This window comes from Marmota flaviventris, chromosome 18 (genome assembly GCF_047511675.1).
Source record: "Marmota flaviventris isolate mMarFla1 chromosome 18, mMarFla1.hap1, whole genome shotgun sequence".
In the NCBI taxonomy this organism is placed as follows: Eukaryota; Metazoa; Chordata; class Mammalia; order Rodentia; family Sciuridae; genus Marmota; species Marmota flaviventris.
The window spans coordinates 16,195,187-16,208,302 of record NC_092515.1 but is presented as its reverse complement, the minus strand read 5'-3'; the positions used below and the strand labels follow the sequence as shown (position 1 = coordinate 16,208,302).

General features: G+C 35.4%; 1 protein-coding gene across 1 annotated transcript in view; it reads left to right on the top strand.

The window, feature by feature from the left end:
• LOC114097362 (zinc finger protein 569) overlaps window positions 1–13,116 on the top strand; it is a 54,173-nt gene that overhangs the window by 32,646 nt on the left and 8,411 nt on the right. The window contains exons 4-6 of the mRNA XM_027941254.2: window positions 1,289–1,346; window positions 9,059–9,185; window positions 9,743–9,838. Of these exons, the coding sequence (XP_027797055.1) occupies window positions 1,332–1,346; window positions 9,059–9,185; window positions 9,743–9,838 (238 nt within the window). The 5' untranslated portion in view covers window positions 1,289–1,331. The remainder of the gene's footprint in view (window positions 1–1,288; window positions 1,347–9,058; window positions 9,186–9,742; window positions 9,839–13,116) is intronic.

Here is a 13,116-nt window from a genome sequence, read left to right as displayed (position 1 = left end):
AGGCACTGGGTTCGATCCTCAGCACCATATTAAAAAAAATAAATAAAGATATTGTGTCCACCTAAAACAAAAAAATATATATTAAAAAAAAAGAAATATGATTGGTGTACTCTGTTGTTTTGTCTCGTAAATTGAGGATTAAGGGAATACATTGTTTTAGTTGTGACTCTGCTAATAATACTTCTGTCTAGAGGTCTGTTGCCATTTCTGTGTTCATTGAAATTTTTGTACCCAAGAAAGGCCCCAGTTTTTTCCTAACAAATTGAATTGGTACAGTATATTCTTGTATAGTATATTCATGTAGCTCTGGGATTTTGAATTAGTGAATATTCGTGATGTGTGGAAAAGCATGATACACTGATCTCAGTCACACAAAATGGGATGCTGTGTGTGTGCACACAGGACCTGGAAGGACACATCCAACTAAGCTGCTCATGACTGGATGACTATTCTTTGCTTTTATTTTTCTGCTTCCTATAATGCACATATTAACTTTTTAAAAAATAAAAGCTGTTTTAAAAACATGAAGGGAAAAAAGAAAAAGATACCAAGTTTTCCTTACAGAACTTCACAATGCTGGTGCAGCTGCTCAGAAACCATCTTATTCTGCTAAAGTTTCATTATAATGATTGTAAGAAACCAATCCCAGGGTTACAGTGCTTATTATTGGCACAGGAAAGACTAGAAGGAAAATCTCTTTGCTCCCAGGCAAATTTCCTTTTCTCACTATAATTTATCTGGCCAAATTTTCTTTTAAAAGATCTTTTTAGGGAAAATCTTCAAATGAACAACAAAAGTTATTTAAAGTAAGTCAACAACAACAAAAATTGTTAGACAGTAAAGTAATAGACGTAGACTTAATGGTGCACGCCTATAATTTCAGAGACTGGAGAGCTGAGGCAGGAGGATCACAAGTTCCAGGCCAGCCTCAGCAACTTAGTGAGAACCTGTCTCAAAAAAATAAAAAGGACTGAGGATGTAGGTCAATGGAAAAGTGTCCCTGGGTTCAATCCCAGTACCCCTGCTCCCATGAAGCTGTTTTTTTCTGACAGAGTTATTGATATATTCATGGGGTATCTCTCATATATGCATTCCTGTTCCTATCCATCCCACAACTAAGTTCCCTAGAACCATACTAGTTATACTCTGTGGGTGTGAATATTTTTGACCTTTCTGATAGATCCAAGTATCATTCTGCTAGAGGTGGTGTTTAATGTACCTATGGAAACAGGTTTCTGAAACACAAGTCAGGCCTCTCCTAATTAATGACTTTTACTCTCTTCCCCAGCTCTGCCTCTTTGGACCCTGTCCCTTTCTAGAAAGAAGAGGAAATGACTGAGTCCCAGGTAAATATTAAATTTTCTCTTTGTTCCCTGCCTTATTCTGCAATGCAGTTTTAAGGAGATGGCAATAATCCATATAGAAAATTAGAAAGGCCTATATAAAAAAAAAAAAATTTTCAGAGGAAATAGAAGATTAAAACTAGGGAAGAGTTCAGATGTGGCTATTTTATGAAATGGGTCCATTCAGAGAGATTAGGCTTCAAAAATGAATTTCATTAAAAAAGTTTTTAGTTTGTTGATGGACTTTTTTTATGAATTTCATTTTTATAAGTACAGCAAACTAGAGCAGAAATTCATTACTTAATTTTCATTGTACGTACACAAAAAAAACATTTCCTAACAGAAATAAGCTTTTCTTTTTTAAAAATATTTATTTTTTAGTTATAGTGGACACAATATCTTTATTTTATATTTATATGGTGCTGAGGATCGAACCCAGTGCCTCATGCATGTTAGGTGAGCGCTCTACCTCTGAGCCACAATCCCAGCCCTAGAAATAAGCTTTTTTTATTGCCACTTTGATTAATGAAAATTGTGTGACTTATTATAATCGATAAGCTAGCTTTCAGTTGGTCTGTTTTGATCAAAGATAAAATAAAGAATATCTGAATTGCCTTAGCATTAGAATACAAGTGAACATCAGAAAAAAAAATTGGAATAAAATATAGTATTTCATATGATAGAATACTACACAATAAAAAAGACTACATTACTGGTACATGCAACGAGATGGGTAAATCTCATCAACAGAGCAAAAGAAGCCAGAAACAAAAAGTATATACAAAAGGTTTCATTTATATAAAGTTCAAAAGCTAGTAAAACTAATCTACTTTGATAGAAGTCAGAATAGTGGTTCCTTATGAGAGGGTATTTACTGGGAAAAGGCATGAATTAAGCTGAAGTGTTAAAAATGTTTAGTATTTTGACTTTGAGTAAACATGTCTGTAAGTGTCTCAAAAGTTTATCAGGTTGTACACTTAACATCAGCATATTGTACCACATTAATCTATGCATGCCATACCTCAATTTAAAAAAAATTAGACTATCTGAAGAAAGATGTGGGCTATGTGGCTTTCAAACGACCCTATGTAATTGTCTTTTTCAGTGGGCATTTGCTTCTGATAGAGCCACAATGTAAAGTAATAATTTCTGGTAAATTCTTGTAAGTGTAGTTAACTAGACTGTGAGCAGGCAGTGTGTTTTACTTTGTTTTCTGCCCTATCTTCATCACCTAGTACACATTTTGTTTGAATATTCATAGTTTTAATGAATTGAACCCACAATCCCTTATTTCTTTTTTATTGACCCTTAGACTAAGTGATATTCTAATTCCTCTTCACGGATAATTCCTTTTTCTCAGAATTTAACCCTTTTGCTTCACACTTCTTTTGTGATCTTTCTCTCTCACATTTACCCTACACTCTCAGATATTGAACATCTCTCTCACTGCCTTTTCACCCTCAGCTCAAAGCTTTTTTGTACTGAGATATACAGTGTGTCTTTGATCTCAGTTAATTTCATCATATATTATTATTCAGTTATGTAAATAAACCACATTTTATTCATATGAGTTCCTGTTAATGGGCATTTAGATGACTTTTATTTTAGAGAAATTATAAATAGTTGCTGTGAACTTTATTGTAGATGTCCATTTTGGACACATGCACATGTTCCTTAGGATATATACCAAAAGATGAACTTCTGCATCATAAGTTATATATGAGGTCAACTTTTATTGAAAACAGTTTTCCAAAGTAACTGTCAACAAATATACCCTAACAATATCTAGGGCTCCCAGTCACTCCAAGATAACCTTCTTGAGTGTATTTTCTATCCTCACAAGTTTGCCTTTTTGACATAATATGAACTCATAGGTGATAAAAGAGAAACTCAACTAAATCTGGGTCTACAAAAACTGTATTCTTTTTGATACAATAACCATAAATAAAATAAACTAATAACAATTTTAGTAATATATAGCAGACTAATCTAGTATTTAAATATATTTATAAGCCAGTAATTAAAATGAAATCTGGTAGAAAACTGGGGATATGAAAGAAATTATTTGCAATTGAAAAAATAAAATGGAAGGGCTCATAAAAGTTACAAATAATGATATAAAGAATGTCAAAGTTTTACATAGATTATAAAATCTTCATAAGGAGTCCAAGAGGTGAATACTCTCATTATTTCCATGTTTCAAATACAATGGATAAAAAGGATAGAAAGATTAAGAAACTTGCTCAAGGTTGTAGATTGTATTAGAATCAGGAGTCTGAACAGTATTAATGTGGAGCCTTTGTTCCCAGCCACTTTCCTCTATGACTTCAGCCACCCTCATGATTAATAAAATGCAAATAAGATTTTTTAAACTATCAGATTAATCTAACTTACGAAAGACCAATCATACCTCAGATCTGGTCACTGAATAATACTACTGTGGGTCATGTAGCCCACATCACGTTATCTCTTACCTGGAACTACTTTGGTACCTTCCTACTGATCTCCCTTCATTTATCACTGATCATCTGTAGTTCATTTTCTGTAGAACATTGAAAGGGAACACTGAAAACCTAAGGCATTAACTTCCCTGCTTAAAATCATCTCATGGCTTCCCATTATGCTTGGGATAATGTCCTTCACCAAACCAAACCCTTCAGGATATGCCTTCTGCCTCCATCTTTACCACTGTCTTGTGCTATACTAGTTCTTATCTATGATGTTTCAGCCACATTGAATTTTCCCACCCCTGAAGAGATAAAGTTTATACCTAAAGAAACAACTTTAAACATATCATTATGCTTTATTATCCTGCATATTTTTTATAACTTTATTTTTTATGTGGTACTGAGGATCAAACCCAGTGCCTCACACATACTAGGCAAGTGCTCCACCATCAACCACAACCCCAGCCCACCATCCTGCATGTTTATATGACTCTCTTTATTCTGGTTGTAGCTGAAATATTACCCTCTTCAACAGCTTCTGTTACCAAATTCAAAGTATATTATTTAAACCCATTATCTTATTACATTTTAATGATTTATTACTATTATACTTTGTCTTGCCTATTCACTCATTTATTTTTTCATTTCCGTGTGCCCTAAGTATAATGTAAGTTCCAAGAGGACCAGAATGTTGTCTTTCTTACTGCTATCCTTAGTATCTAAATCTGTGCTGGACACATTCTAATAACTAGGTAATTTATTATTATTATTTTTAGTTGTAGATGGACATAATATCTTTATTTATTTATTTAATATATGGTGCTGAGGATCAAACCCAGGGCCTCACACCTTTGAGGCAAGTGCTCTACCACTGAGCTACAGCCTCAGCCCTCAGTCATTTATTTTTTTAATTTAAAAATAACCCCAGAGCTCAAGTAAGAATTTCATGATATTCATAATGAAAAACCTCAAGTACTCCTAGACCCTAAATTAGCCTATAAGCTATTAAACAATATTTTCATCTTAACCTTTATGAGCTTCTCTCATATGTGGAAACTAGAGAGAAAAATGCAAGAAAACAAAAAGAAGGGGAGGGCTGTGGCTGTGGCTCAGTGGTAGTGCACTTGCCTGGCATGTGTAAGGCACTGGGTTCGAGTCTCAGCACCACATATTAATGAATAAAATAAATGTCAATCAACAACTAAAGAAATATTATTTTTAAAATATCTTTATTTTATTGTTTATTTTTATGTGATGCTAAGGATTTAACCTAGTGCCTCACACATGTGAGGCAAGTGCTCTAGCACTGAGCTACAGCTATAACCCTATAGAATTATTTTTTAAAATTAAAAAAAAAATAGATGGGTGCATTGGCACATGCTTGGAATCCCAGCAGCTCGGGAGGCTAAGTCAGGAGGATCTCAAGTTCAAAGCCAGCCTCAGCAAAAGTGAACAACTCAGTGAGACCCTGTCTCTAAATGAAGATGTGGCTCAGTGGTTAGTTAAGTGCCCCTCAGTTCAATCCCCAGTACCCAATAAGTAAATAAACAATAAGTAAATAAACAAACAAATAAATAAATAAAACAAAACAGAAGGAAACCAATAGGATAAAGGGGATAGGAGAGGGACGATGGGAGGGAAAGCAAAGATATTGGGAAATGAAATTGAACAAATTATATTAGGTCCATGTTTGAGTATATCACAATGAATCCCACTATTGTGTATAATTATAACCCAATAAAACATTAAAATAAACAAATAAATGGACTTTAATTGGGAAAAGTAAAATCTGTCAAAGACTATTTTAAAGAATGGACTCTGTCCCTTTTCCATTGGCTTTTCCTGCCTAGCATTTCTATTTTTATTTTTTTAATGTATATTTTTTAGGTGTAGATCGACACAACACAATGCCTTTATTTTTATGTGGTGCTGAGGATTGAACCCGGTCCCGCCCGTGCTAGGCGAGAGCTCTACCGCTGAGCCACAATCCCAGCCCCTCCTGCCTAGCTTTTTTAAAAAATAACTTTCCTAAGTATAGGATTCTTTATTTAAAGCTGCTTTTTTTTTCTTTCAACACTTTGAATATATTGTCCCTTTGTTATTTGGTCTCCATTGATTCAGCTGTTAATTTTATTGTAATTCCCTTGAAGATAATGAAGTTTTTCACTTGCTGCTCTAAGATTTTATCTTTACTTCAACCTTGAACTATGATGTGTCTAGGTGTGTACCTTATTGTTTATCCGACTTGGAGTTTGTCTAGCTCCTTAGATAGCAGTGTTAAGTGTTTTTTACCAAATTTAGTAAGTTTTTAGTCATTATTTCTTACAATATTTTCATGTACTTTCCTCTCTTTAAAACTTCATCCTTGGGCTGGGGTTGTGGCTCAGTGGTAGAGTGCTTGTCTGGCATGTGTGAGGCACTGGGTTCTATTCTCAGCACCACATAAAAATAAATAAATAAAGGTATTGTGTCCATGTTACAACTAAAAAATATATTTAAAAAACTTAATACTTGGGCTGGGGATGTGGCTCAAGCGGTAGCACACTCGCCTGGCATGCGTGCTGTCCGGGTTCGATCCTCAGCACCACATACAAACAAAGATGTTGTGTCCGCCGAAAACTAAACAATATATATATTAAAAAATTCTCCCCCCCCTTTTAAAAAAACTTATACTTTAGTACTGAAATCATATATATTTTGATGCTTTTACTGATGTCTCATATTCCTCTGAGTTTGTATTTACTTCATGCTTTTTTCCTTCTTCAAAATGCATAATTTCTGTATTATAGATATTTTGTATTTTATTGATGCATTATAACTATACATAATAGTGGGACTTGTTGTTATGTATTTGTACATGCACACAATATAACAATGTCACCAGTTTCTTTCCATAGGACCTCCCCCTTTCCTTCCCCTCTTCCCTCACCCTGCTCCACTTCCTCTACTCTTCTGGTCTCCCTTCTGTTTTCATGAGATTCCTCACCTTCCTTTTCTCTCTAGGAGCTTCTGCTTATGAGAGAAGACATGACCTTTGACTGAGTTTGGCTTATTTCAGTTAACATAATGCTCTCAATTCCATCCATGTTCCTGCAAATGCCACAATTGCAGATTCTTTCTTCTGCCAATTCAGACTGTCCTGTGTCTGTGAGAAAATCTCATCTAGACCAGTAAGAAGTTGCTGACCAAAACTTTTCTATTAGGGGGATACTGTAGGTAGCAATAGTCTACAATCCAGTGCCTCCCCCCATGTTCAGTCTTTGGCTGGGTGCAATGTTTGGCTCTCAAACTGCAGGCTGTTTACCAACTCTATTTGGGACTCTCAGCTGTGCATACCTCCATGGCTGCCACAAACATGGTACTTGAAGTGTTCTCTGCATGACGTGAGTATTTTTATGTGTCAGGATTATAATTAACTGCCTGTAGTAGAAATCTCAGAAAACATTTCCATAACAGGACAGAAGTTTATTTCTTGTGTTGAATTTTAGGTGATAGCAGACTAGGGCTGGTCCTCTACCTTCAAAGGCCAGGGAACAAGATTCCTTCTGTTTTATTGCTCTGCCATTCTCAATAGTTGACTCCTACCTCATCATTCCACATGGTTACACTTGCCCTAGCATCATAATTATTTCAAGTGTCCTGACCTTCAGCAGGAAAGGTTTCCTAGAGATGATATCCCATCAGTGCCGCAGCTTTCTCTGAACCCTTAGTATTAATGGATATTCATATTCATGGAGTCATAAAAGATCCTAAAATAAATTCTTAGAAGGGCTGGGATTGTGGCTCAGTGGCAGAGTGCTTGCCAAGCATGTGTGGGGCACTAGGTTCAATCCTCAGCACTGCATATAAATAAATATAAATAAAAGGTCCATTGACAACTAAAAAATATATTTAAAAATAAATAAATAAATTCTTAGAAACATTGGGAATTAGCTGTTGGGGACTTCTATCTCATCCCATTTCTGGTAGAAATTCCTCAAAAGATAAGGAAATACATTTTCTCTCTTTTTTCCAGTGCTGTTAAAGATTTTTTTCTTGTGTTCATATTCTTTGGGGCATTTTAATTTTGAACTAGGAGGGACTGTTAGATTTCTGTATTCAAATCACATTGCTTTTAAGAGTTTTTCTTGAAAATCTCTCATTTCTGAAACTCACACTATAACTGTCTTCATACTATTTTCTCATAGTTGCAGGTATACTTCTAGTGCTAGCCATTTATCAGGGCATCTTTTTTTTGTTGTTGTTGTTATCTGTAGGATTCTGTGACCCTCTTTCTCAATGTATGTAAGCTCTTTGAGCCATCAGATCTTATTTTCATGGCTACAGACACATACTAAAGGATGATAAACTAATTTCCAACAAAGATTTTTCTTCCTCTTGCAAGGGCATGGTGGACATGCCTGTAATCCCAGCTACTTGGGAGGCTGAGGCAGGAGGATTGCAGGTTCCAGACCAGGCTTAGCAAGGCCCTAAGCAACTTACCAAGACCATGTCTCAAAATAAAACACAAAAAGGAATGGGCAAGCCGGGTGCAGTGGCACATACCTGAAATCCCATTGGCTCAGAGGCTGAGTCAGGAGGATTGTGAGTTCTAAGCCAGTCTCAGTAAAAGCAAGGTGCTAACAACTCAGTGAGATTCTGTATCTACATAAAATACAAAATAGGGCTGGGGATGTGACTTATTGGTTAAGTGCCCCTGAGTTCAATCCCTGGTACCCCCACCCAAAAAAATGTGTTGGGGATGTTGTCCATGGGTTAAGACCCCTGGATTCAATCCCTGGTACCAAAAAAAAAAAAAAAAAAGAAAAAAATTTCTCCTCCTTTTGAACAGTATGTACAATTGGTAAATTAATGTCCTATTAATTTAACCTCAAATTTTACCGCTCATTCTCTCCCTGCTTTTGCCACCATCCAAATCCTGCTTTCATTTTTCCTGCCCTTGGTATTTAGGAGGTCGCAAGCGAGTTAAATTGAAAGTTTTATTTTTCCATTTCTTTTACACTCAGTATAAATTGGTACCCGATATCTTCTCTTTAACCCTTGATAGTTATTAAAGGTATGTACTTGCTAAATCAGTGAATGAACATGAACTGACAGAATGTTTCTAATATTATTGTTGTTTTTTTGTTTGTTTTGGTTCTTTGGAAAATGATAACAGGCCAGGTTCTTTTAACCTCTTATTTCTGATAGTATCTGAACAAGGTTCAATATATTGTCAACATCCCCTGAGATGGAGACTTCAGATTGAACAGGAGTGTGTTGTTACAGGGAACAGTGACATTCAAAGATGTGGCCATTGCCTTCACCCAGGAGGAATGGAAGCAACTGGACCCTGCTCAGAGGAACCTGTACCGGAATGTGATGTTAGAAAACTATAACAACTTAATCACAGTAGGTAAGACTAGTTTACTATATAATTCAAATTCTAGAAATATGAATTTTTCCATATTTTTAAAACCTATTTGGGAAAATGTTTTTATATGGAAATAAACATTTTGGGAAAATATGTCTTAAATATATGGAACTTTTCAATTTTTTCTTTGTCATAGTTCTGAGGATTGAACCCAGGGGCATTTTACCACTGAACTCTCTCAACCCCATCCCTTTTTATTTTTTATTTTTAGACATGGTCTTGTTAAGTTGTCCTTGAACTTGTGATCTCCCTTCCTCAGCCTCCCAAGTCACTGGGATTACAGGTGTGCTGAACACTGTGCCCGGTGGGAACTTTTAAATGCTTTTTGGCTGTGAGATGCTTTTGTTCATGTGGCTGCTGACACTGCAGCTTTCAAAACAGAAGATCATCCTTGGTTATGAAAAGACACCAGGGCAGCATTCCCAGAATCCTCATTTTCTTGTCTGTCACAAAGCCAAGTTTTCCTGGGCCAGCCTGGATTCTTGGTTTGTTCTTTGTTCCCGGTATATGTGCCCAAATCTCTGTTATTTGTTTGACAGGCTATCCATTCACCAAACCTGAAGTAATTTTCAAGTTGGAGCAAGAAGAAGAACCATGGGTGGTAGAAGAAGAAGTATTTAGGAGACACTGTTCAGGTTAGTGGGAGGGAACCAGACAGGTAAGGATGGGGATAAAACACTATGAATGGTTAATTAGTGAGCAGTTGATCCAACCCGAAATGTTCTCCAGAGGTATTTTCTAAAACCCTGTAGACTTTTGTAGTAATAGCTGGTGTGGACTCTATAAAACAAAGATGTCATTTTTAAAAAATAATTTTTTAGTTGTCAGTGGACCTTTATTTATTTATATGCAGTGCTCAGGATCGAGCCCAGTGCCTCACTAGGCAAGCGCACTACCACTGAGCCACAACCACAGCCCTAAGATGTCATTTTTTGATAGTATTCTTTCCTCAGAACTTAGAGGTCTGGGTTGGCCTTCTAATCTGGGTGCTGGGCAGTAACCTTTTCTAATCAGTTTCCAACCCGACTTTAATAATATTCTGTTATTGTATCTAAAATCTCCCTGTCCACCTTTTTAAAAAGCATTCTTTACTTTTGTATACTGACAATCATGAACTTTGAGTTGTTCAGATAAATCTGTTGACATTTATAGTCCTTTACTTCCTACTCTGTTTGTTGTTTGGATCATAGTCATACTTTCTACTATAGTTTTAGCTTTTGCTTTCATACTTCAATTATGATTACCCCCTTATCGTCAGTAAAAATTTTATTCAGTGCTGATTTTCCATTAGCTTCTTCTATATTTCCATTTTCTTCTATATTTGTCACGTACATAAGAGAACATGTATGATGTGTATATACATATACATGGGTACACATACATCTATACATGCATTTACATATATGCATAACATGCATAAACACATACACATGTATTTTTTTACCCTCCAAAGAAACTAATAATTTATATTTCTACCAATAATTTCTGCCAACATAGTCTGTTTAAAAATTCTTTGCCAACGTGATAGGTAAAAATAACTGTGATTTTAATTTATATTTCCTTTATTATGAATGAAGGCAAGTATTTTTTTCATATGTTTAAAATCTATATTTCTGGACTGAGGTTGTGGCTCAGCAAGAGAGCGTTCATCTAGCACGTGCAAGGCCCTGAGTTCAATCCTCAGCACCACATAAGAATAAATAGACACATTTAACTACAACTAAAAAAATATTTAAAATCTATTTCTTTTTATAAACAGTTTATGTCTTTTGACCTTTTCTCTTTTAAATTCTTAATCTGTATGAACGTTTAACACAGTAAGGTGACTGGCCTTCTATGTGTTATATATGTTTTTTCATATTTTTCCTCAGTTATTTTTTTATGTACTTTTTAATCACCATCACTTTTTTAAAAATGTAATATTTTCCCACAGAAGATTACCCTGTTTTACTCCTCCTTTATATATGGTGTAATTATATTTACATAATTGTTAATAATGATTTATCTTCACATTTACTCCAAAATTAAATAATTGTTCCAACTTTGACATCAAGGCTTTGATGTCAGTGGCACACTGATATCATAAATGGAATTTGGAAGTGTTCTTTCATGCTGTAAAATAATTACACAGCACTGGTGTTATAATTTCCTTAAAACTTAGGTAGATCTTACCCGTTGAACTATGTGGAACACGTGGATTTTTTAGGGAAAATTTCCTTGACAACTCTTTTTATTTTTCTTTTTATATTTATATTATCCTATTCAAATGTTTTTGTCTTTTTTGGTATTAACATCTTCCAATTTACCTATTCCTCCCTTAGATTGTGTTTATGATCTGTTTAACGCAACTATTTTATTTTGTAAAGTCAGCAGTTGTATTTTGTATTTTTATAAATTCTTTCTTTCCTTTTTTTAAATCTTGCTGGATATTTCCAATAATTCCTGTATTTTATTCCTCTTTATGTTTTTATCCTGTACTTCTTTAGAAATTCTATACTATATATATAGCTCTTTTATATTCTGTATTTCTGACAGTTCCAGTATTTAATTTTTTAAAGATATATTTTTTAATTTTTTAGTTGTAGTTGGACACAATACCTTTATTTTATTTAGTTTTATATGGTGCTGAGGATCGAACCCAGTGCCTCACACATGCTAGGCAATTGCTCCAGTCCTATTTTGTATTGTATTTAGAGAAAAGGTCTCGCTGAGTTACTTAGTGCTTCGCCATTGCTAAAGCTGGCTTTGAACTCACAATCCTCCTGTCTCGGCCTCCAGAGCCGCTATGAGATTTAATTTTGATGTCTCACTTGTAGTTGCTTCTTCATGTATTTGATTGCTGATTGTGAGTTCAAATGGCGTTTATCCTGATTCATAATAATCTTGTTCTAATTTGAAGTTGCTTTCTCCTGAGGATGATTTGCACATGCCTCTGGGGGATAGCAAGAAGCATAACCAATTCATTCTTTGTAGGAGCCTCAGTTAAGCTTCTGTTATTGACCCAAGGCTTATACTTCAGTTAGCAGATTTTTGATGTTTTTTTATGGCCTCGACATCAGACCAAACCCATCCTCCAGCTTACTTACTAATTTCCTTTCCCAAATCTGTTTTTAGCTAACAGTGATCTTTGTTTTTTTCTTAAAAAAAAAAAAGGCGGTGTGTGTGTGTATGTGCTGGGGTTGCTCAGCGGTAGAGTGCTTGCCTCGCACATAGGAGACCCTGGGTTCGTTCCTCAGCGCCACATAAAAATAAATAAGTGAAATAAAAGTATTGTGTCCAACTACAATTAAAAAAGAAAAAAAAAAAAAAACACCTGGGGATTGAACCCAGGGGACCTTTACCACTGGAGCTACATTCCCATCCCTTTTTATTTTTGAGACGGGGTCTCTCTAAGCTGCAAAGGCTGACTTCAAACTTGGGATCTTCATGCCTCAGCCTCCAAAGTAGCTAGGATTACAGGAGCATGCCGCCACTCCAGATTTTTTATTGTGTATATGTGAGAGATAGGTGGGTGATTTATAGGTATAGAGGTTAATGCTACTTCCCAGAAGCCTAATAATGCATCACAATGTCCATTTCATCCATCATCCTGTTGTTTTTGCAAGATGAGGTTATTGTACCATAATTCTGATAGTAAAGTCTTACTTTTTTCCTGCTTGCATAGTATTGTTCACTTCAGAGGTGGCTTTGTTTTCTTCTCTTCTAATTATTTTCTTGGTTCTACTGGTAAGCATTTTATCCCTTTAAAATTTTTTTTAAGTTGTAGAAGGACACAATACTTTTCTTTAAATTTATTTTTATGTGGTGCTGAGGTTCGAACCCAGTGCCTCACACGTACTAGGCAAGCGCTCTACCACTGAGCTACAACCCCTCCCTTATCCCTGTTTCTTTTCCCATTGTTTCTTCCTCATGC